This window comes from Canis lupus, chromosome 8, assembly GCF_003254725.2.
Source record: "Canis lupus dingo isolate Sandy chromosome 8, ASM325472v2, whole genome shotgun sequence".
Lineage (NCBI taxonomy): Eukaryota > Metazoa > Chordata > Mammalia > Carnivora > Canidae > Canis > Canis lupus.
Window position 1 is genome coordinate 28,343,165 of NC_064250.1, and position 26,000 is coordinate 28,369,164.

The 26,000-nt window shown below is 45.4% G+C and overlaps 1 protein-coding gene across 2 annotated transcripts in view; it reads right to left on the reverse strand.

Annotated features, from left to right (window-relative positions):
- NID2 (nidogen 2) overlaps positions 1-25,630 on the reverse strand; it is a 61,171-nt gene extending 35,541 nt beyond the window's left edge. For both annotated transcript variants that reach the window (XM_025442346.1, XM_025442347.1), the window contains exons 1-5: positions 25,172-25,630; positions 24,216-24,524; positions 14,733-14,965; positions 10,472-11,193; positions 68-217 (exon numbers count right to left, since the gene is read on the reverse strand). In XM_025442346.1, coding sequence (XP_025298131.1) covers positions 68-217; positions 10,472-11,193; positions 14,733-14,965; positions 24,216-24,524; positions 25,172-25,615 — 1,858 coding nt within the window. In that variant the 5' untranslated portion in view covers positions 25,616-25,630. The remainder of the gene's footprint in view (positions 1-67; positions 218-10,471; positions 11,194-14,732; positions 14,966-24,215; positions 24,525-25,171) is intronic.
- Positions 25,631-26,000: the final 370 nt, after the last annotated feature.

Genomic DNA, 26,000 nt, shown 5'->3' on the forward strand with positions numbered 1-26,000 from the left:
AGCAGTTGGAAATGAGTGAAAATACCCACGGAGCAGCCCCCAGTCCAGTCAAGCCTGTATCCCTTACCTGCTGGTAGACAGTGCTTCCCGTTTCCATAAAACCTGGACTGGCAGTGGCAGCAGAAGCCAGTGGTGTAGTCCGTGCAGAAGGCATGCCGGGAGCACTGTCTGTGGTTGTGTTCACAGGTTTCCTTGTTGGCAGCATTATACGTGAAGACTGGAAAGTAAAAACAAACTTGCGTTAAAAGGACTAAGTGATTCCAGCATCGTTGCTGTCAAATTTCATTAGGGACACCACATCTACTCCATAAAATCAGTTCAGATTGTAATAAACAAGTAGGTTGATGTGTAGGAGACAGGAACAACATTCAACCCAGGGGAACTCACTTACTTGGTCTTCTGACAAGAAGTACTGCTGACTGCTCCCATCTGGTCTCACCATAGAGCTGGTGAAGTCAGAGGAGGCTGCACCACTCACCACTCGGGTGGGGGTGGTGCAGGAACATAAAAGCCAACCAGTAAGCACAGGTTAGGCCAACCTGCACAAAGCTGCCATCTTATGAACCTACAATGGTCACATAGTAGCAGTTCTATGTGGCTCAACCTGAGAGCAACGACCCCGAGAGGAAGACCGAAGAGAGAAATAACAAATGTGGTCTCAGGTCCAAGAATGCTTTTCTTCTAGGGGACACTGACCCTAGAGAGAATAACTTGTAGCTTCTCACTGCCCAGGGAAGTAGATTCTCTTCTGAATAGGGCCTTCAAGGGCACACCCCCTAAGGAAAGTGTATGGAGAGGAGGGAGGAGGGGGAGGGAGAGGGGAATGCAGCTGTTAGATGTCCTATGCCTTTGCAGGGTTTCTGGTGGCAAGTATGGCACAAGCAAGATTGCTGTGCAGTATAAGACAGTGGGTCACAATCACAGCTCTTCTGGGAGACCCCAGTGGACCAGTAGTATTCCTTCCATCTTCCACTTATTCTGCCCATTAATAAAAAGGCAACCATCTGTACTCCCAAGAAACAAAGGAACTGGGGCAGAGGCCATTGTCCATAAAGGAAATGACCAAGGGAGTGGAGTGTGACTAGAGGACGTTAAGGGAAAAGAGAAGGCTCTCTCTGGACACCAGGGATGATGTTAATCCGAGTGTGGCCACCAGGAGGCAAAGTGGCCATGCACACCTGGCCTCCACCTTCCCCGGGGGCAAGAGGGAGTTGGGAGACTCCGGGAGCCCAGGGACAGCACAGAACCCCAGTGCTGGACTCTGTTGCTGCTGCTGCGAAGTGCCAGCTCCCAAGGAAGACAGGTACCCTACTCCTAGACAAACCTAGGTGGCAGCTGTGCTTCAGATGTAGGTCTGAGAAAGAGGAAACAAGAGGGTAAGGAAGAAATGGAAAGATCAACAGGCAGGCACACAGGATTCCGGGGAAGAACAGAAAACAAACCAACAGAGGGAAGATGTAGCACCATGGTAAGTCACAACACAGCCAGAAAGGGACTTATTAGCAAGTAAAAATCGAACAAAGTGAACATTTAAATAGTGTTTCCTCTATGCCAGAGACTACTGTGAAGTTTATTAAGGCTTTCAATTTGCATGTGAGCAGGGGCTCTTTTTATTCCTGTTCTGCAGATAAAAGATACTACTCAGCTATTAGAAATGACAAATACCCACCATTTGCTTCGACGTGGATGGAACTGGAGGGTATTATGCTGAGTGAAGTAAGTCAATCGGAGAAGGACAAACATTATATGGTCTCATTCATTTGGGGAATATAAAAAATAGTGAAAGGGAATAAAGGGGAAAGGAGAAAAAATGAGTGGGAAATATCAGAAAGGGAGACAGAACGTGAAAGACTCCTAACTCTGGGAAACGAACTAGGGGTGGTGGAAGGGGAGGTGGGCGGGGGGTGGGGGTGACTGGGTGATGGGCACTGAGGTGGGCACTTGACGGAATGAGCATTGGGTGTTATTCTATGTGTTGGCAAATTGAACACCAATAAAAAATAAATTTATAAAAAAAATAGTAATCACTGAACAACAACAAAAAAATATTAAAGGGACCTTCCTGAAGTCACACAGGTGGTAGGTAGCAGAGTTGGAATTTGAACCCAGGAGGTCTGGCTCCAGATTCCTAATAGCTGTGCTCCAATGGAACCCAGGTACCTAGACCATGAGAGGTAGGTTAAGGATCTGATCAGGTGCTTGAGGTTGATCAGCATAGGCTTCAGCAAGTAACATGTGAGGCATACTTTAGAAATCAAGCCTAATGGTAGGAGATAGCAGAGATGTTCCAGATGGGGATTACAGCAAGCAGAGAAAAAAAGCATAGGAGGAGTATTAACTTTCAGGCAGTACTTGACTGCTGCTTATAGATTGAGAAAGCAGCAGGCTGAGGGGCTGGCAGGACGGTAATACAGTTTAAGTGGAATATCTGTGAACATCATGAGAATAAAGTCAATGACTCAAGACTTGCTATATGGCCTTGATGATACAGCTGACAAATTTCAGTTTGATAAAAATAAAAATTTAGCCATAACCCTGAACATTTTTTTATATTTTTAAAAGATTTTATTCATGAGAGACACATAGAGAGCGAGGCAGGGACACAGGCAGAAGAAGCAGGCTCCATGTAGGGAGCCCGACGTGGGACTCGATCCCGGGTCTCCAGGATCACGCCCTAGGCTGAAGGCGGCACTAAACCGCTGTGCCACCCAGGCTGCCCTGAACATTTTTTTTTGAAATAGGAAAGTGATATAGAACTCGCATCCTTCCCCCACCACCATCACCACAAAAACCAGAACGGATATTATAGATGCTGTTGTGAAGAAAACTACGTATCATTGTCTATCATTGGTTTAAGAAGTCTGTGGGGACCTAGTTTGAGTAAAATAAACTAATGTAACTGGTCAGTCTTGGGTTTCTCCAGCTCCAAAGGTAAGCGCTTAGTGAAAGCAGCACACTGGTAAGTGCTCAGGGCACTGCCTCAGGCAGGACTCTCCTCTAGAACCAGGTGGGGAGGGACATGGCATAGGGGATTACAGTGGGGGGGCACCCCCACCTCTAGAACTCAACCTTGGCCACAGCTCAGGTGGCTCTGTGCAATCCGCAGAAATGCACTATTCCTTCCTCTCTAAAATCAGGGTGACAGACTTCTCATACCTTCATCGCCAGAAGCCACACTTTTTCTGAACATATTTCTGAGTACCAAGGTAAAAAAGCAATCTGATACAGATCTAAAGGGTAGTCATTTTCAGGTTGAGGAAAAATAAAACCAAGCTCTAAACACAGTTCTTCTGAATTAAATTGTGAGTTTATATTATATTCCCTCTATTATTTGGTGAAGACGTGTCCTTGCACTCAGTCCCCTTTGCAAGAGTGAGTCATCAAACAGGGAGACCTGGGACACGGGAAGACAATAAATAGGGAGAGTGGGTTAATTAAAAAGGCGCAGGCATGGCTTTCATATGGGCAACAGGAGAGGAGCTTGGTAGTGCAGCCAGCAGCTTACAAAGGCAACTGTGCAAAAGTTTGAGCTGCCTGCCATCCAGACTGCACTTTTCCTCACAACAAAAAACACTGGTTAGGCTTCCATGAAAGGCCATAAGGAGGCTTAAACTATTATTATGACAGGTTAGTGGTTATTGGGAAGCTGGCTTGGGGATATTCATAAGCAGTTTTTTCGGGGGGAACATTGCATTCGCAGGATGGAGCTTGTTGCATCACAGATAGAAGCTCAGCCTTCCAGCCCCAGGACAGCTACACAGGGAAAAGATGGGTTCACTCCTAATGGGGAACACATGTTTCCCTTAGGATGGCTTTTCTGTGCCTGCCTTCACATAGATGTGCACACAGATGCACACCTTACAACAGCTCATTAGGGGAAAGGTAAATGCCCGTTGCACTTTTCTTTCATTTATTAATTCAGCAAATAATGTGAGCTCTCTGGGCACCTGGGTGGCTCAGCGGTTGAGCATCTGCCTTTGGTTCAGGTTGTGATCCTGGGGTCCTGGGATGAGTCCCACATCGGGTTCCCTGCAGGGAGCCTGCTTCTCCCTCTGCTTTTGTCTCTGCCTCTCTCTCTGGGTCTCTCATGAATAAATAAAATCTTAAAAAAATAATGTGAGCACTCACTAAGGGCCTGGCTCTGTTCTAGGAATTAGAGACACAGCAGACAAACATTTGTACTGAAGCTTACATTCTCCTAGGCAGCAGTGAACAGACAGGTAAATTATTTAGCACAGATGTTGATTAAGAGTTGTGCAGAATCTTAGGGAAGGTCAAGAGGGCTGATGGGGAGGGGACTTTGTTCTTTAGAACAGCAGGATCAGAGAAGACCATGGGAGAAGAGGGGGTACCTCCGGGCAGAGGCTGGAGGCAGGGACACTATCAGCAGGACACGGGGGTGCTGGGAGAGGAGCAGGGGCAGTGAGAGAAGGCTGGGGATGTATGGGCCAGTTGATGGAGGGCCCCCGCAGGTCATAGGTTGGAGCTGGGCCTCAGTCCAAGTGAGAAGGGGAGCCACTGAGCTGTCCAGAGCAGAGGAGTGACGACATCAGACTTAAGGATACCTCAGAGAACGAGCCAGTAAGTGGGTGCCAGCAGTTGGAAGTGCTGTTGGAGAGGAGAGGGCCCAGATATGGAATATTTTGAAGATGGAGCTGACAGGGTTTGCTGATGGGTTGGATGGAGCAGAGAACAAGGGCAGAAAGGGAGAGAAGGCAAGAGCGAGGGAGAAAGAGAAGACAGAGAGATGTCTATGGTGACCTTCACATCTCGGTGTGGTGGGGCAGGCTTGTGAGGGATCCATTCAAGCAACAGCTTGGAGGCATCAGGGAAGCTCTGCTCCCTCCCACAGGACTTAGAGCCTCAGCAGGGCACCATTCAACCAGGCAGAAGGAGAGCTGGCATTTCACTGTGGGTTGGGGAAGGGGGATCACTGCATCACAATCACCTGGAGGGCTTGTTAAAAATGCCAATTCCCAGGGCACATCTTAGCCCTACCAATTCAGGCTCTAGGGGTGGAGCCCAGGTATCTGCACCTGCACCACTCCCCAGGTGGTTCTTATGCCCATAGGTAATGACCTTCGGGACATCTGTAAATTTTCCATTTCAGAGCTAGAGAATGCTCATTAACATGCGTGGTAAATGAATTTCATCTGACAGCAGCTCCTGGGGTGGTGGGATTTCAGGGAATGCTCTCACGTTCATTCCTGGCCAGCTGAGCAGGAGGACTCGGTGCTTATTGCCCACTCAGGCCCAGATCCACAAGCATGCAAAGTGAAGATCCTTTAGTGGAGGGAATCCAGAAGCCTCGAAGCCAAATCCCCTCCCTGAAGAAAAGGCAGAAATGGACCTAGAAACAGGATCCCACATGCAGCTATCAACCTCAAGCCAAATTTCTATGGGAAATGCAGAGAGATCCAAAGATGCTGAACTACTTGAAGGTATAGAGTCAATGTCTGAATCTCAACTGGATGAGATGTGTGATGAGCATGTCCCAAAACAAAGTGGCAGTTTTCTCTTTCAGTCATCATTTATATGCTTCTCCACATCAATTTTGGATATATTTTCACACTTCTTTCTATTCTGGTAAATAGATATCATCTCCATTTTACAGATGAGAAAATTAAGGCCCATGGAAATATGGTCTTCTGGCTCTAAGTCCCATGCTCTATTACACCGGGCAGTACTCAAGTGTGGCCTTTGGAATCATCCAGGGACCCTGGTTTAAAAATGCAGATTCTGGTTCAGGAGGTGGAGAAGGGGTGTGGAAAGTGGCATCTTAAAGAAAGACCCAGGTGAATCAGAGGCAAGTGGACTAGAGTCCATATATTAATAAATCATTTTTCTTCCATGGCCTCCTGTCTCCTGAATTTACCCACAGGCTGTCTTCCAGACCCTCCTGGGACCCACTCTCTGCCTGGAAGCACCTGTCCCAAAGAGTCAGAACAGTAGAGTCAAGTCTGCTGGTGACTCAGGGTACAGCAGGAGGATGGAGGCCAGCCAGTTTTGATGTGATCAGTTTGCAAAGGCTTTGTTAATTGGTTAGACAGTAGCTGAAGCAATCGTCACATGAGGACTTTTACATCATTTCTTTTTCCCATTTAATGCTTCTTTTTTTTTTTTATGATAGTCACAGAGAGAGAGAGAGTGAGAGAGAGGCAGAGGGAGAAGCAGAGGGAGAAGCAGAGGGAGAAGCAGGCTCCATGCACCGGGAGCCCGATGTGGGATTCGATCCCGGGTCTCCAGGATCACGCCCTGTGCCAAAGGCAGGCGCCAAACCGCTGCGCCACCCAGGGATCCCCATTTAATGCTTCTTTACTCATATCCTTAATAGAAAGAAAAATGGGGCGGGGATACATAAGAGAAAAGAAGCAAAGGCATTACCAAAGTACTTGAGATGTGTCCTAATTGGAAGTTACTCACGCATATGGAAACTTCTCTGCACTGCTTTGGATCTGTCCTTCACTTTTCCTTTTGCCAGCAACATTTAAGCACCTGTTTTCAGCCTTGGGCCTGGCCTGCCCCCTTCTCTAAGAGCTCTGACGGAGCCACGTGGAAGGGGACAGTGGGCAGGCTCCAGGCACAGTGTGCGAGAAGAGAGGGGACAGAGGGCTCCCGGCATGGGGCTGCCCCTGGCAGCTGGCATGACTTTTACTTTTGACAGCTTTCACTGCTCAAAAAAGGACCCACATTTTCACTAAAGGAAAGATCTTCCTGTTTCCCTGCCTTGAAGAATGATTAGTAAGAAAAACCACATCCAACTTTGTAAATGAAAAACAGTGGCATGCTTTTTCCTCCAGTTTTCATGTGTGTTTATTTTGTGTGTGTGTGTGTGTGTGTGTGTGTGTGTGTGTGTGTGTGTGTGGTGTAGCGATGCTGCTTGGACAAACAGTTATTAGGATCACCAGCAGGCTCTCCCTTGCAGGTGTCTTCACCGGTATGGGAGGCCTTGGTGTTCACAGACCCTGAGCACCCTGGAGGTGTACCCAGGAGAGACGCTTTCTCCTCTGGAAGGTCGGATGGGGAGGCAGAGCCTGTTCTAATTCATCCTGAGGTGGAAGCTGCATGAGTAACACATTCTTGCAGCCTTTCCCAAAGCCAAAAGTCGGGTTGGACTAAAAGCCACAGGGAAATCCCTGTGACAGCCTGGGCTTTCCCAGCTCGACTGCCATCTAAGTAGGAACACGAGGATCCCACAATGGAGTCTGTATGAGTAGGTTTTGAAAGCCGGGTGTCCCTCCCCTTTCTAATTCACCATGCAGACTGAGGCTAGATGAAGCTCCTGGTAGCACCACCTCAGCAGGTGTAAGAATATCTAAGAGCTCTGGAAGTCATGACCCCTGCTCCCCACCACACAGGCAGACCCGGTCAGCTGTAATTCTGACCTCTCTCACCCACCCCCTCATCATCTCTCTCTCCATCTCCATACTTGTCAGTCCTCTGTGCAGACTGTTTCCCCAGTTTCCTTCTCAGACCCTGAGCCCATGGTCCAGCTCAAGGCCCTCCTCCGTCACAAAGACTTCCCAGACCGCAGGGACACGTAGGGCTACCTTCTGCTCTGTTACCTTACCACCTGTGCCAATCCTTCCATGGCTTCCTTGCCTCTTACTCAGACAAATCGCTCAGTATTTCCAGGCTTCAGTTTCTCTGTAACATGGGAACAATAAGAGTATCTACCTCACAGGGAAGCTCAGAAGAGTGACCCTGGCAGCACAAACTAAAGCAAGTTCCACTTAGCAACCCACTGGGTATGTGGTAAATGCCAGGCAAAACTTCTACTAGTGTTTCAGTCAGAGAAGGACATGCAGTAGGTGCTCATGTAACTTTCTGGGTTGTCGACAAGCTACTGGAGCTCCCTGGAGTCACAAGGCACCTCAGACAGGATGCTTGCATTTCCACTTTATTGCTGGCTCTGTGGTCTATGAGAACAGAACAAAGTGAGTAATACACTTGAGGACAGAACTAGAATGTGGTTGGGACATTCTTGCGTGGTGTACACATGTTCTGAAAAGAATCTAGATTTCTCAATAACAAGAAGAGCCTCTAAAAAGAGTCCCTAAGGGGAAAAAATTGAAAGGGAGAGAGATTTGGGGGTTCTTTAAATCTTAATATCTTAATTTGGCAAGATGACTTCTAAGTTTAAAGGGGAAATTAAAATGCAATGGGCTTGGTGCCTTCCATATTCAACTTTAATACTCACAGCTACGTCATGAGGTCTACATTTCCTCCATTTTATAGCCGAAGAACATGAGGCTCAAACAGAGTATACATCTTACCAAAAACCACACAGCAGAGCTGGGAATCAAGCTCAAGTCCACCTAACACCTAAAGCCATGCTTCTCTACTCCATCAGTAGAAACAGCCAGGCAGGATGGCTCACAGCTGGGCACTTGTAGGCAATGTTCTGTGTGAGTCTCCACCATCCCCACCCACCAGCTGTCCCAGAGGAAGTCCACACAGACCTCTGGGGTGCCAATGTTTCATCTGAAAAAAGAAAATGTCATAACTGCATAGTCCCATAAGCCACACAGTCTTCCTAAAACCTGAGGGGAAAGCAGAAGCTTGCCCATTTTCCCTCTGTGCTTTCAAGTTTCCAAGTCTTTCTCTGTGCTTTCTAACATGCTGTTGCTGATTTTTTTGTTGTTGTTCAAATGTTTCTGGTTGGATTTTTCCCCCCTAAATGTCGTAGTGTATTAACCGGCTTTTTCATATGCATTCTGCCATTTTTAAGACGTCAGGAGTAAACGCCCTCCAGCAGCTGCTAAATATCAGAGTTCATGCCCCAGAAGGGTTATGGCTGCTGCCTCTGTTCTTGACTCTCCTTAAGCCTCCTCCCCTATTACTGCAGCGAGCTTAACCTCTCACAGCTCAAAGCAGGCTGTGCAGCCCCTTCTTCTTAACTCCTTAATAAATCACTCCACAGATCTGCTTAATATTCCAACCTCTTCCCAGGCCAGGAAGTCACAAGGGAAGAGACCATTTTAGGATTCCATCTTTACCTCAAAATCCCTTTACTATGAATCTTTGATACTTGGCTTTACATTTTCTTTAGATATACAGAGTTTTCACTGAAAAGTCAGGAGGTTGTCATAAGGAAGTGAAGGTTCTGAAGCCTTCCGATAAAATTCACATCTTGGATTTAACTGAAATGTGGCCCTTCAGCACAAAATAAAGCACGGTGATTCAACAAGCCTATTGGCTAGTCTCTTGCCATCCCTTCACCCCATTCCTCCTGTTTTAAATCTCCTATAGAAACAACAGCCACAATTTATTAAGGATCAGTTAGTGCAGACACTGAGAACTTTGTTATCTCATTTAGTCCCCTCAGCAAATTTAAGAAAAATCAGGGACTTGGGGGTTCCATGAGTGCCTCAAGCAAACGCACAAGCAAGCAAAGCATCTAGGATTCAAATCTAACTCTGACACCAATAGCTCTCCCTCTAATCATTACACGAGGCCACTTTCATCACAAAATCGTTTCTTTCCTCCTAGAATAGGCACATCTTCAAACATATTCTTGCTTGATCCCTACCACGGCAGAAGAACCCAGAAGGCCCTCTTTGCTAGGTTGACTTGTTTTTACTACAAAAGAATGGGAAACAGAAAAGGTGGGGTGGGGGGGGAGGGGGAAAGAGGTCCTGAAGAATGCTTTCACCTCTGGCCCCTTTCCTCCTCTTAGAGGTCAGAAGAGCAATCCCTGGAACAAATGGGCTCAGTTGCCCACTCACATGTTTACATCCCTGATTGGAAAGAAAGAACCAATGTGACAAGTCTTAACAAGGAAAGGAAGGCGACATGACTTCGTGTCTGTATTAATTAACCACTGCCTCCTCTCAGCATTTCTTTTCTGGCCCCTCACTCTGGTCAGTGAGTCATGAAATGAGGACAAGACTCCAGGGAGGTGAATACCACAGCTGCACAGCCATGAACCAAAAATGACAAGACACAGGTGGTTAGCAATTTTCTTTCCCCATGGGTCTCTCTCCCACACGCCACCGAGGCATCTCTCACCAAGAAGAGCACACGCGTTGTCCCATAGTGGAGTACGAATCTGGAATGATCCTCTGAGCCAGCATAACCAGTCACTTAAAACAACTGCCTTAACCCTTTCATCCCTGTAATGTCTATGAAACCCCAGAACGTTTCACCTTTGCTGAACTTTCAAATTGAAATACTTCATTACACTTGAGAGCATAGCTGGCCCGAGCAACCTAGTTCTTCCCCACTTGCTTCATGAGGCCCATTTGTAGAAAACATTATTAATGGTCAAGAAATTCCAACAGAATCTGCCTGCCAAGATTTATTTGGCAAAGGAAAGCTACTCCATCTCCTGAAACATAGGTTTAAAAGTCCATTCCAATCTTCATTTTGCTAAACATCACACCAACTCACTTGAGAGAAAAATCGCAACTCTGTGCAAACCAGCATCTTAAAAATGAAATCCCAGCACCCAGTCTTCTCAGGCACTTACCCTCCGTGCTGGAACCAATGACATCTTCCACACCTAGCACTTGCCTCCCCTGACCCAGTGGAGTATGAGCTGGCACGGAGTAATTCAGAAGAACTTCCTTTCCTCCAGGATGGGCTGGAGGAACATCCTCTTCTGAAAGCGGTGCCCCTCTACCTGGATGGGGAGGTGGGGTTCCCCGGGTAGGATCCAGTGAATCGCTTTCTATCTCTGATGGGGCTGGGCCTCTGGTCCCTGGCTGTTCAGAAGACTCCACTCGGCCATTTAAATCTGGAACATCTCTCCCCTCTAGGACTCTCCCCTCTTTGGTTTGAGGGTCCAAGGTGGCAGACTCTGTTTCAGGGTAGGATTGCCCATCACTAGCTGTCAGATGCGGCGGCAAAGGGGAGGCTGGAACAGAATCCGGTGGAGATATCCCACCTCCTCCAGGTCCCAGCTCAGCCTTCGCCTGGAAGGAAACGTCAATACTGCTGTGGCCATTCCATGCTTCCTCAGGTTCACTCGGGGGGTATTCCACTTCTCCCTCATTCTCATCATAATAATCCAAATTGTCCTCAGTGTAGTCACTTTCCAGGGCTGCCTCAGGCCTGAAGGACTGCTCTGGGGGAGGTGAAGGGTGGGCTTTGGTAAGGTCTCCTCCAATGGTGGCTGGCCTGATATTGTCCAGTGGGGAGGTGCTGCCGATATGAAAAGCCCACACTCCAGGAATCCCCAGGTTGCTCTGTCTAAATAAAAAGGAAACGGTACATAACAAAAGTGTCCACTTACCCACCATCCTACAATGGTGAGCAATTTATTTCAAAACTGAAAGCTATTAAGATCAGATTTAAAGTTTTCCCTAGTATAAAACCAAATAGAACCAGGCCTACATGCTAACTAAAAGGACCATACTGAAATTTTGACATTAGGTTTCAGAACGCTAGACCATCAAATTAGAAATCTCTAAAATTCACATATTTTGTCTAAAATCTGGCTATTTGAAAACGAATAGGGAATGATGGGGTATTTTATGCCTTCTCTACTTTTAACACGCTTGGGAAAATGTATGCTTAAAAATCTTTGCCAAACAAACAATAATGATACATTATTGTACATAATTTTGAGACTTAGTGATGTCCTGGATCCTTAATGTTGGGATTGACTTTAAAATACTTAAAAAAAGATGAATATGGTGAAATATCAACAACTCTAAATCCAGGGGATGAGATTTTGGGTGTTCATTTACGTATTCCCTCAATTCTTCTGTGTATTTTTGAAAATTTAAATGAAAAGTAAAATAGAATATTAAATTGAGGAACATTCCTACAATTGAAGGTATAGAAGGACTTTCTAAGAGTAACAAAGACCTAAAATCATAAAGGAAGAGAACAATAACTTTGCCAACCCTGAACTTACAGCTTCTAGATGGTAAATAGCTTTAAAGATGAACAACTGGACAAATATATTCACATCATATAAAAGGATTAATATACTCACTATATTTTTTCTTATTTACGAGCTCTCTTTGCAAACACTCCAACAGAAAATAGCAAAGGACAGGGGCAGAGAAGTCACAAAGATAGATAAATAGCTATTATACTCCTAATCAAAGAAATCAGAGTGAGAATATAAACGTTTACACTGATCAGATTCACAAATATTGAAAAGAGGGCTTCTGGGTGGCTTAGTCAGTTAAGCATCTACCTTGGGCTCAAGTCATGATCCTGGAGTCCTGGGATGGAGGCCTCTGTTGGGTTCCCTGCTCAGTGGGGAGTCTGCTTCTCCCTCTATCATTGCCCCTCCCCCTGCTTGTGCGCGCTCTCTCTCTCTCAAATAAAATAAATAAAAACCTTTATAAATATATAAATAAATAAAATAAAATATTGACAAGCTGCTGATCACAGCTTTATCTTGTGAGGACATACACTGGACATTTTGGAAGGGCAGTATGTTCCTGTTCATCAGAATGTTTAACTGTGTATAGCTTTTCTCAGCAATTCTACTCTTAAGAAGTTATCGTTAGTGGAAATGAGAATCTGAGCAACTTGTGTTCTGCTGTTTCTGCAATGATATTTATAATGAGAAAAATTAAAAAAAACATGTTAAGTGTTCATCAATAAGTTATTATCTTAATGGCATAGTATAACTATGATGCAGTGTTTTGTAGTCTTAAAATGATTAAAAGAAAAAACACACGTATCTTCCTGAATGATACCTATAAAATAGTGATAAATGGGAAAATGTCGCATGGATAGCAAAAGAACCATATTGGTTTTTAAAAGTTTCTGCATGGTCCTATAGTCCTCAAATAACTAACACTGGTTATCACGTGAAATGGGTAGTGATACTGGGTAATTTGTGCTTAAAGTCTGTGCTTTCTTTTTTATGTTAATCATGGATTATACTAAAGAAAAGTCCCTCCCTCTGTACCACATCTTTCTCTGTTCTCATCAAGCAAGTTGGAGATCTCTAGGAAGCATCAAAAATACAAACTGAGGGCAGGCACTGACAGAGGTAAATGCGAGCGCTGCGTGTGTGTGTGTGTGTGTGTGTGTGTGTGTGTGTGTGTGTGTGAGTGCATGTGCATGTGTCTCCTAGTTCCAAAGGGTCTTTATCACCGCAGTGGGGAAGCACAACTGCTTTTTCCTGCAGGTTGTTTGGCCCCCATTGCCTCCTGTACCCTGAGTACTGCTGGCACTCTTTCCAATGCTCTGGAATTGTTGATCTGTTTGTGTGTCGCCCCTACCAGAGTGCAGGTTGTTAGTGTGTGCGGGGCCTATGTTTCAGACATCTTTGTATTTCAAGTGTTTGGCCCATTGTGATCTCTCAATAATGTGTGAGGAGAAGAGAATCTGTAGAAAAGTGGAAGAGGAAGGTGCAACCAACCATAGAAGAGAAAGCAAAGAGCTAAGTTTTCTCACAACTGGATTTCTAAAGGCAGTCTGGGTGGAGACCTAAAGATGCCCAAGGTGGGTCATAAGACTGGGAAAGGAGACGAGGATTCAGCACAAAAGAAGTAGTTCAGAACTCCAGGCTCGTGCTTGAATTTTGAACTTGCCCCTGAATAACTCTGAGGTCACAGGCAATCTAACTTCCCTATGCACATTTGTCAAATTGAGAAAAATAGTAGAACTTACCTCCTAGGATTCTTGTGAGTTTTAATTAAGATAACTTGTGGAAAGTGTTTTACATGGTGTTTGGCAAATAACAAGCTCTCAATAAATGCCAGCTCTAAGTAACCATATTTGGTTGTAGGGCCTGCTTGCTGGCAGCCGAGCAAAGCAGATGGCATGCAAAAGTGTAAGGTGTTCCAGGGCTCAGGAATAATGTAATGGAAGGGAAAAGCAGTTAGGCGAGGCTAAGTAACCAGTGTATTCTGCCTGGCTTCTAGACCCGGACTTGGGAAAGAAATAAAAGCAAAGATTTTTTTTTCACAAGCCCTAAAATTAACAAATACCAACTGGTGCTAACCCAGATATGGTACTATGTGGACCGACAAAGAGCAAAGGGGCTTATTACTGCACTAGTAGAGTAAACCTCTGATGGGTCTCAGGAATGTGCCAGCTACCTCATGGAAAACCGACCAGTGTGGTTTCAGTTGATGAAGCTGTACGGAAACCCTGAGACCTCTGAATGCTACCAATGTGTTTGGTTTTCCCTTTGCCCCAAATTACACTATTCTTGACTTAACTTTTAACATGTATCTGTCTAAATGACTAAATCACAACATCTCCTCCTGTGAAATGATTAACCTGGAAAAATCTGTTATATTACTGGATATTTTTATGTGGCTCCAAGAGCAATGTTTTCCATAGCAAGCCTCAGTGGCTGTGCAAACACATACACACTGTTCTGTTTCTGATGTCTGTACCAAATAGGGCAGAAAGGATAGGGAGCCTTTTATATTTTGGTGAATTTGCTCCTCCCAGGGTCTAATCTAGTTCCTGGTTTTGACCTGAAGCCTCCCTTAGCAGCCACCAAGAGGGGCACCTGGGTGGCTCAGTGGTTGAGCATCTGCCTTTGGCTCAGGTTGTGATCCCGGGGTCCTGGGATCAAGTCTCACATTGGGCTTTCAATGGGGAGCCTGCTTCTCCCTCTGCCTGTGTCTCTGCCTCTCTCTCTCTCTCTGTGTGTCTCACATGAATAAATAAATAGAATCTTTAAATAGAGAGAAAAAAAGAAGTCATCAAGATATTATTTAATGGTGTTATGGCCACTCAAGTTTGGGTAGCTGCAAAGGGTCCTTACATCTGACAGGGAAGGGCTTATGCCCTATGTTACTTACTGGTAGAGATTTTTCACAGACTGCTCAGTGCTAGTCAAGCTGAAATAGGGTCCTTCTCTCTTCAGGTCATCGGTCTCCCCTCGGCAGAAGCCCACCCGAGCAGGAAGCTCGAGCTGGACATTGTAAGACTCTTTGGGGCGGGTTCCAAAGAACTGAAGGCCATTGGCAGGGTAAAGAAAGAGGGCGTAGGTATCAGATTCATCAGATGCCAGAACTGCCTGGAAAGTGTTCAGCTATGAAAAACAAACAAACAAACAAAAAAAAATAGGTAAGATTCTTAATTAAATAAGAATAGAAAAAACAATGCAAGCAAAGCATCATTAAAGTATAAAGGGTCTCCTACCTTCTCGGGATTCCTCCAAATTGCTTTTATATATTATTTTCCATTCAAATTCCTCTTCAAGTTATAATTTTATAAGCTATATCATTACCATAATCCTCTTTTATCATTTAGGTCAATACTTGAAATATGCATAGGTAAGAACCATAGGTTCCAAAAATAATGTTTTTAAGGTTTCAAACTTCTCTCATCCAACCGTCTTTAAGAGCAAGTATCAGGCACCTGGGTGGCTCAGCAGTTGAGCATCTGCCTTTGGCTCACGTTGTGATCCTGGGGGTCCTGGGATGGAGTCCTGCCTCAGGCTCCCTCTGCCTATGTCTCTGCCTCTCTGTGTCTCTCATGAATAAATAAATAAAATCTTAAAAAAAAAAAAAAAAGCAAGTACCAAAATTCACCTGTGTATTCCCACAATTGCTGTCTTAGTTTACTGCCTTGGGCACTCATGTGGAGCATTCATTCATTCATTCATTTGTGCGTTTACTGAATGCCTATTATGGGCAGGCATGGTGTTAGCCATTGGCCGGCTGACCAAAAGCCTCCATACTATTCTCACAGCCTCTCTCTTTTCTCTTTCATCTGCCTTTTCACACCAGCACCTGAGTTATCTGACTCTCATTTCACAGACCAGGAAATAAGACATGTGGGCTAACAGATCTGCCTAAGGTCAGCCGGCTCTAGAGTCCATACCCTGCACCACTAGGCATCCTAACTCCTTAGCATCCCATTCAAGGTGGTTTCTAACTGCCCCAAACTCTTTCCCCAGGTTTAGATCCGCTGGGTCTTCATCACACTGAGTAATATTCCCCTTTGTGCTTTAACATACTTTAATGCTTCTGTATTTTTGCTCATGTTTCTCTGTGTCTGGAAACCCCCTTAACCTTCTAATGCTGCCCTTCTGAGGTATTCTATGATTCTCTGTAGATTTATTTCTGTTCTCTGACCACCCATAACACCTTTGTGGGTGTTTCTGGTTAGTATTTACCTCCATCTTGCCTGGTTAGCTGTTTCTGTGTTTGTAAACTCCACTTATTAATTCACTTGCACATTAATTCAGCCAAGTACCTACTAAACATGAGGCATTACACTTGGTGCTGAAGAAAATGGAGCAAAGAAGGGAGTCTCTGCCCAGGACAGTCTTATACTTAGAAGGGAACGGCCATGGCTGGAATTCAGGACAGTTACTGTTGAAGATAGTACAGGCCAGATGAGGGTGTGTGAGGTGTCAGGCTTAGGCTGGGAGGCATCACAGAGGCAGCCTGTGAACATTAATAAACACAGGAGGAGCCAAAGCAGACCAGAGTGAGAGGCCAGGAGTCTGAATTAGCCACAAACTCCACACCTAGGCCCTCATAAAATCACTCCTTAAAGTTCAATTTATTCTTGTATTTTCAGCCAGACGCTTTTTGCCTTTACCTATATAATGCTATCTCCATCCATACCCCCAAGTAATCTGTTAGTGGTATTTCCTTATCTTAAACTGGTATTATATTTAGGACTCCTTTCTCTCACTAAATCCCTCTCCTTTTACAATTTGGTAGGGAACTGGGAGCTATTTATAAATACCACTACTTCCTAAATAATGTGACTCTTAGAAATGTTATTTGAAACAATGTTTTAAATAACATTTTAAATAAATGGAGTATTATTTCTCCATTTTGCTAGACAGACAAAAGTAGGCCCCAGAAAAGAACATCATATCTTACTAAATAAAATAGCAAACAATAGGAAAGTGCCTTGCATTTCATTCTGTCCTGGGCCCTTCCCCATATGGTGTTCAGACTCTTCCAATGTTTATTCTTCCTTTCTCCAATGCTTAATTTCAAAGTATAGTTCTGACATTTTGCTTATAGGACACAGCAATTCAGGTGTTAAATGCTTTTCAAGAAAAAAAAGCACACAATCTTTCTTTTTGTTCTCTAACATAGACACACTTAACTTATTTTGCTTTCTTTTAAAGATTTTATTTTTAAGTAATCTCTGCATCCAACATGGGACTCAAACTTACAACCCCAAGATCAAGAATCGCATGCTTGGGATGGCTGGGTGGCTCAGTGGTTAAGTATCTGCCTTCAGCTCAGGGCGTGATCCTGGAGTCCCAGGATCGTGTGCCACACTGGGCTCCCTGCATGGAGTCTGCTTCTCCTTCTGCCTGTGTCTCTGCCTGCCTCTCTCTCTCTCTTTCTGTCTCTCATGAATAAATAAATAAAATCTTAAAAAGAATCGCATGCTTTACTGACTAAGCCAGCCAGGCACCCCTGCTTTCTCTCTTTAAGCTCACACACTTAAAGATGGTGGAGGTAGAGGGCTTTATATTTGTTATCTTTACAGTTGTTGATAGTTTCATCAGCAAAGTTTGACGGTTCCAGAAACAAAAGGCAAAAGATGCTTTCTAGAATTTCTCAAAGCTAGGAAACCATAACTTCTGCCAAATGTAAACAAAGCCTATTCTGCAGTATGTCTATACATAATACATACTATGTCATTGATTAGCGTTGATTCCATAACTTCAGAGTACTCCTTTGGTCAGAATCAACAAACTTCAGCTAGGGAAATCAAAGTACTTGAGGAGAGAGAAAGGACTTGTAACAAGCTAAGCTTTCCAAGCTCCTGGCATTGATTACCTATAACAAATGTAAGATATGAAGAACCCTGGTTCTAAGTTTAGAGAAATTCTGTAAGATAAGGGCGGGGGGGGGGGGGGTCCTATGGATTGTGAGGAACTGAAGGGGATGGGGGAGGAGAGGAGGGAGAAAATAAACAGAGCTGTGAAGGGGAGTGTCTGGCTTTTACTGTGGAGCCTGGGAATTTAGCACTTTATTTTATTCATTCTGTCAGTCAAAAAATCCAGTTTGATGAAAATTTATTCAATGCCTTTTATACGCCATCCCTAAGGCAAGCACTTATTATATAGGTGGCAAGGCTGTATTTAATCTACTTGTCTCCACTGAAAAAGGCTAATAGGAGGATTTTAGATAGAATTTATGATACTAAAGTACAGGCCAAAAGAGTTTGGCTGTTTAAAAACCACCCACACACCAAATGATCACTTTTAGAGTTCTCTCTCTTGGCTCTACAAAATTCTACATCTAATTGCTACAGAGCATACTTCTTAAAGTCCTGAAGGACTCCTCCTCCCAAAACACTCCTCGACTGGCTTCCAGACCGGAAAGGTCTTCACATTCCTGGAGACCAGTGCCTTTGCAAGAACCACACATGCTCTGTCTCTGAAGATAAACCCTCAGATGGGCTGCCAAACCCTACAAAAGGGTCACCGGTTCCCAACTTCCTCAGGATCCCAGGGAGGAGAGAGGGGCCTTCATGGGAAGAGAAGTAGCACAGAAAGGATCAGGGCCAGTGGCTGCCTTGCTTCAAAGTTTCTGCCATCCTGTTATCAGAGAGAAAAGCCAGAGTTGTCAGCAGGAACCAGGCAGGGTCTGACTCTCTCTTTCAGGTATGGGACATCACCAATCAATGTTGACTTGACACTCGGCAGAACCAGGCTGAGGGATACAAAACATGCTACTTTATAGGCTTCTAAATTTACAATTCATTTAATTAATTTCCAGCCATTTGGCAAAGAAACAGAATGGTGCCAGCCTTGTCTCAAACAGGTTTGCCTATAGTGGCTTATAAAGATTACGATAAAAATTCAGAAGTAGGGTAAATCCTACAGGGGTCACAAAGTTCTCTTTCCAGTCTTCCTTAGGGTCACATGTTCTCTACAGTGGTAGCATCACTGACTTCTGGCCTCCAGTGTTTGGTGTGAGCACTAACCTCCATCCCTTACTTTAATTCTCCACCTCCCAGTACCTGTATGTTGCTGTCACATGCATGATTTCCCCTCATTCATTTTTTTATGCCCTAAATCCTACAGATCCTGCCCAAAATTCAAAGATATATGTTCTTGTCTCTAACGTGACATCCTTCCTGACTCTTAGTCCTTAGGAAAGCTTAAACATTTCATGAACCAATTTCCATATATGTCTCTATTCAGCACATCTTCACAGCTATGTCTTAGCCTCAGGTTAAATGTTTTCGGATAGACCCAGACCTCCCATCTTCTGGACTTCAGCTCCAAAAGTCAAAAAGCTACAATGAAGTCCTTCTACCTCTCATTCTCTCTGTGGATTCACCACCCTCCATCAACGACAATCATCCCTTGAAACAAGTCAACACCCTCTAGTCCCGATGGACTTCCGTTCATGTGTGACGGCTCCATGACTCCATCCATGTCTCCCACCTCAGCTCTCTCAGCCTGCTCCCAGAACAAGGCCTTGCTTAGAACATTTTCTCCTGCTGCTTCATTCTTGAGATCCATTCTTTCAGCCCTTTCAGCTCAACTGACATTCAAGGTCAACAAAACAATCCGCATATCACAAAGATCTGTGTGACCAGTTCTCCATAACTCCCATCCATCCAACAACAACAAAACAATTCTCTCCCTCCCTGCAAACCACAGCTGAAGTAAACAGCAGTCCTCTTTATGTCTCTGTCAACAAGTTCTTTGAAGGTCAATACTGTGACTTCTTTGCCCTGTGAGGTACCTATGACAGTTGAGGAGTCTCAGATCAACTGAACTGATAAACACTATTTGTTCCTTTTTTTTTTTTTTTTTTTAAAGAGAGCCAGAGGGAAGGAGAGAATCTTAAGCACGCTACACATCCAAAGCACCCAACGAGGTAGATCTCACGACCCTGAGATCAGGACCTGAGCTGAAATCAAGAGTTGGATGCTTAACCAACGGAGCCACTGAGGCACCCCATATTTATCCATTTTGTTTTTAGTTGCAGTTACACTTTGCCATTCCTGCAACATCAGGTACAACATCTTGTCATACCCCCCGTGAATATCCATGGAGAGGAAGGGCAACAACTGAAATAGTTTTAAATGGTAAAGATGCCTGTTCCTCTGGTATCTTCAAGTTTCCCAGATAAACAGGGGTTAGTGTGTCAAGGTTTAAGAAAGCCACGTAGAACTCACACAGCCCTTCAGGCAAGGCAGATGAATGCTTGCCAAAATCTATCTCCAAAGAACTATTAAAATAAGAACTCAAATCACAGAGCTCTTTAAAGTATTCTGAAGAACCTTCAATATGGGTAATTGAAAAAACATCCTCTCTCCAAACAGAACCCTTATCTTCTTTTGAAATGAAACAAATTCTGAAGCCAACTCAGCATATGGCAATATCTGAAGAATGATTTTAACTAGAAAAGAGAGCTGGAATCTACAAATCTTCCCGTAGTTGCCACCCAAAAGAGATCAAACAGAAGTTGTAGTTCAGAAAACCTAATATTTAAAGAGTTCTAATGTAAAGGCCTTACATCACTGAGTCCTTACAAGATAGAGAAATTTAAAAACCAGAATCTGCCCCTTTCATGCCAACATATAGGAACACAGATTGGCTGAGCAGCCACATCCACTAGGTCTAAAAGAATACAATGACTACTTAAAAACGTCACTTTAGTTAATTCTGACTACAGTCCTGTAAGGTAGGCATTTGTCCCCCATTTTACAGCTTCGGAATCTAAGAATGAAGCTAAGTCATTGCTTCCAAAGCCACTGCTAACCTTTCACAACCCACATCTTCTTTCAAACTGTTTTTGTATTGTCATTGTCTTCACAACCACCCTGAAAGGTGGGTGAAAGAGCAGTATTCCCAGGCTACAGGCGAAATTGAAACAATAAGTAACGAAGTCACCTTTTCTGTATTGTAATTTTTGGTTTCAAATAAGCTGTGAAAAAATGAAATCTTAAAGCTCTAGTGTGATTTCACCATCCCAGCACTTCTGTACAACTGTTCATCTCTCTGACTCCTCTCACTCAACTCAACTTCATCTTTATATTGTTGAAAAAGTAAGACAGGTGCAGCTGAATTCAGAGCACTGGAATGCTAATTTGGAAGTATTAAGGTATCAACAGCATCCTTGCCAGCCAATTTCATTGCAAGTCCATTTTTCCTTTGAATGAAATATGATGCCAAGTACTCTTCTGATACTAAGATCACATCAAGCCTTATTTATTGGAAGTCTTTGGGAAAAGCACAATTATCATTGTGTCCACCTACATTACTTGAGCCAAGAAAATGGGTCTTGCATGAAAAAATCTGGGCTAAAAGCAATAAGAAAACAAACAAACAAAAAACAAACAAAACAGGCACCTGGCTGGCTCAGTTGGTAGAGCATACAATTCTTGATCTTGGGGTCATGAGTTTAAGCTCCACACTGGGTGTAGAGATTACTTAAAAATAAAGGCAATAAAAAAACTAGGAATCAAATGTGTATTCTAAACTGACCTTTGCCTCATTAAAAGCAGAATTCTGGACAATTGCATTATCTTCTATTTGCCATTATCTGTGAAATGCAAACAGTAATTCTTGTACTTATCTTGTAGGATTGTTGTGGGAAGACAATATGATAAAATAATGGTTTTAAGAATTAACTAGGTAGCTTGAATATACAACATATATAATAATTGTCTTAGTAGTCTTTCCTGTGAGCCCTTACCTTTTCAATATAGACAAAAAAGAACTCTGGGGAAAAAGAAATTCAATCCCTTGCTTAAAATTCTTCAAAACCTGTCCACTGCCAAAGAAAAAAGTCCAAACTCCCAGAAGAGCATGATCTGCCCCCACCCCATGGCCTTTTCATCCTCATGCCTAAACACCCTTCCTATTCAGTAATAATGTACCACATGCAATGCCCAAAACACATTATACTTTACAGAACATGGGTAATATGTCACATGCTATTTCTTTGGAGACTGTTCCACTATGCTCAACTCAGATTCAAAACTGCTTCTTCATTAAAACCTTCCCAGATTGAGTTCCCTAACCAGGAAGTAGCAGAGTTAGTCTCCAAGTGAAGATGCTACTGCACTTACCATTTGAACATAATCAATGTCTCCACTAAACTATGAGATCCTTTCACTGTATCTGTACCAGTTCTGAACTATAGTAAGTGTACAATTTGCTGGATGAATAAATCTTAACTATATTTAAATATAAATGACTTATACACACATTTATATGAATATACCACATATAAGATATATGTCTACAAAAAAAGATTGACAGAAAACAATAAGCTATTAGGAGTGGTAACCTCTGCTAATTATAATTATAAATAATGCTTATTTTTTAAGTTTTTACTATAAGTATGTTATATTTAATTTAATTTTTTAGTATTTATTTATTTATTTATTTATTTGAGAGAGAGAGAGAGAATACAAGCACACACACAAGCTGGGGGAGGGGCAGAGGAAGGGAGGAAGGGAGGGGAAACATTCCCTGCTGAGCCAGGAACCTGACACCAGGCTTGATCTCAGGACCCTGAGATCATGACCTGAGCCCAAATCAAGAGTCCATAGCTCAACTGACTGAGCCAAGCAGGCACCACTAATTTTAAGTATGTTTTTAAAACTTATATACAAAAATGAATGAATGAATGCAACATAATAATGGAGAGCCCTTTCTCATTCATCTTTCTCCAGCCCTCCACCTAGCCCAATGCACTGCAAAAGGGAAGTGCCCAATATATTTGTTCAAATTGAGTGTATTCTGTTGCCCTGAATAACTGAAATGTCAAACCCACAACTGTAAAAAAAAAGTTACTCAAAAAACAAAACTAAATGCTGCCTGACAAAAAAAAATGAATGTCAAAAAAATCACAAATTCAAATATCTTTTATTTCTAGGTCTTCTTAGATATCTTTTGGGAATATTTTTCTTATTTTTCTTTTCTTTTTTGAACACAAAACAAGAATGGCCATCTTCTTGAACGATTCAGTGAGAGTGAGCAAGCTACTTAATCTTCTAGGGAGGATATATGCCATCTTTCTATAACTTAGAAGCACTCTGATGAGTTAAAATAGAGATAAATTATAAGAGTTTCAGCCCTTCGAGTATGACATTTTAGATTCCGCCTAATTTCACGGGAGGAAAACCTTAACTATTCCAGGAATGAGGCAGTTCCCCATTTGCCAAGCTACCCTGGTTCCACCCGATGTCCATTTAGAGTACTTTATTTTTTTTTTTAAAGATTTTATTTATTTATTCATGAGAGACGCAGAGAGAGAGAGGCAGAGACACAGGTGGAGGGAGAAGCAGACTCCATGCAGGGAGCCCGATGTGGGACTTGATCCCGGGACTCCAGGACCATGCCCTGGACTGAAGGCAGGCACTAAACCACTGAGCCACCCGGGCTCCCCCATTTAGAGTACCTTAAATGTTGCTGCCAAATCTAAAGACTGGGAGCTTGGGTTGTTTTACCTTCTCAGGTAGAGACTATAAAACAAATGGAGGACAGTCTCTTACAAACTAGGGAGCATGTAAACTGATGTATGCAGGGCATTTGGCAAAAGCTATCAAGAACCTTTATAAAAAGTATATCCTCTGTGGCCCACCAATTCCACTTCCTGGAATATCAAGTAAGGACATGTGGAAATGTTTAGTTTAAAAAAAAAAAAGTGCTTCATAAAATTATTTATAATGATGAAAAATTGGAAATAACCTTAATGACCCCTGGACTCAGTGGCAAATTCACTGGGTGCAATATTATGCAAATAGTATAGATGATTCTATTGAAACATACTCACAATATACTATTTAGTGGGAAAAAAATCGTTTATAAAACAGTACGTGCTGTGTGAACCCGTTAGTGTTAACAGACAGCGACAGATAAATACAGATATCAATAGGAAAAAAAGAACTCTGGAATATAGAAATGAAAATGTTTAACAGTGATTATCTTTGAGTGGTGGGAAAATGGATGGTTGTTCTTTTTTAAATTGCCTGTATTTGCTGATGTTTTCCTTCAATGAACATATAATTAGAAATAATTCTTAGATACTTAGAGGTGACTCTAAAAATATAAACAACCTAACAGTGAACCTCCTTGTGTTCGGAGGGCCTTCCGCATCTGGGCTGGGCCCTCATACTGCCTTGCTTGAAGCAGTCACCCTCAGGTCCACCTTAGAGGACCCTGGAGAAAACAGCCTTCTTCGCTTCCAAGCCACGTCAGCCCTGGGCCACCCGCCCATCCCTCAGGCTCAGCACGGGAGCAGCTCCAAACCCGGGCCGGGGGTCCAGCCCAGAATTCAAGCCCACCCCTCCGCTGGCCCAGCGGCCAAGCACCCCGGGTCGCTCACCTCTCCTGAGGGCGGCGCCCGGCTGGTGGCCTCCTCGTAGGCGCCCACCTGCTCCCAGGTGGCCAGGAAGGCGTGAGTGGGGGTGAAGCGCGCCGCGGTGCGCGGGAAGCCTGCGCGCACGTAGCGGGCGGCCTGGCCCAGCACGGCCAGGGACGTGTCCTCACGGTACAGGACCCGGCCCCTGCCCTGGCTCGTGTCGATGTCCGCCAAGAAGGGGGCGATGGCCGGAAAGTCTGTGGGGAAGTCATCGTCCACGTACTGGGTCTCCCTAGGGAAGTCCTGAGTGGAGATGATGCCGTTGGTGCCCACCTGTGGGAGGAGGGGGACAGAAGGTGACGCTCGCGTTCGCGGCAGGAGGCCCACGGGCGGCCACCCTGCTGCGCACGGAGGGAAGGCAACGGCCCGGGGGCCTGACGCTCCCCCCTCTCCACCCTCTGGGAACCGGCCTCCGGATTCAGGGCGACCAGCGCCACTGCAGCCGACGTCCCACCCGCCACCCCAACCCACAGCGCGGTGCGATGGGTCCAGGAATCCCCCAAAACTTCTGGTCCACGTGTCTTCCCACTTCCCGCACAGCGCGGGAGAAAACCCCCGGGTCCGAGGGGGCACCGGCCGGCTCTGCAGAAGCGCGCAGCCTGCTCGCGGTCCTTCCTGGAAATCCCACTGGCCGCCCCAGCATCCCCACCTCCTTTCCTGCCTGGGACGCTTGTGTGGCTGCGAATCTGTGGGTCTGAATTAATGCCCTTCCTCTCGAGGTAAAGCAAAGCAAGCAGGTCAGCAGCATCGCTGCAAAGCCAGGTCCCACCCCGGGGGCGCTCGGGGACAGCCCGGCGTGCGTTCTATTTATTTCCTCCCCTTGGAAAACAGGGGTTCGGGGAGATCCACACTACATCGACCCGTGGGAAGAAGCTGCGAGAAATCTGCCGGTTTCCACACCAAGCGGGGGATGGACTTACGTAGAGGTAGCTGAACTGGGCTTCGTAGAAGTGCAGGGGACTCGCCAGCTTCACCGCGGCTGAGCTTTCGTCGTCGCCTTCCTGCAGGAGCTGGTCCCCCCGCGACTGCCCGTAGGGGAAGAGCTCGCCTGGGTGCAGCGCCGCAGCCCGGGCCAGCAGCAGCAGCAGCAGCAGTGGCGGCGGCGGCAGCGGCAGCGGCGGCAGCGCCAGTCGCCGGGCTGCCCGGTCCCCCCGCATGCTGGCTCGGCTCCTGGGCTGCCCCGCTGCAGAGCGCGTCCCCGCCCGGCCCGCCAGGCCCGCCGGTCCGCTAGCTGCGCCGCGCCAGCCTGCAACCTGGATCCCCGCGGGCGCCCGGGCGGGCCGGGACTCCGGGCCCTCCCAGCGCGCTGATTGGCTGCGGCCCCCGGCAGGGGCCCAATCACCGGCTCGGGGAAAGTTCGACATCTGGTTCTTATTAAAAGTTTTCCGCGGCAGCGGTCGCCGGAGCGGCGGGGCTGGCGAGGTAGAAGCCTCGGGCCGGGGCTGCCCGGAGTGCTGCTCCGCCTCTTGCCTCCGCAACCCGAGAGCTGCCGGGCTCGCTCCCGCCCTCCTGCGGGGACTGCTCCGCTAGGGTCGGCGAGCCCCTCCCCCGAGACCAAATGGCCCGCGAAGTCCGAGGCCAGCGGCGCTGCAGGAGCGGGGAGCTCCGCGCCAAGGGGGAACCCCGCAGCGGCGTGTGCAGCCCCGCCAGGCTGGCAGGACCTGGGTGTGGGGGTGGAGTCCCGGGTGCCCCTGCTCTCGAGGCACTGTCGCGGCCGCAACTCCCTTGCTCCACCCAGAGACGCCCTGC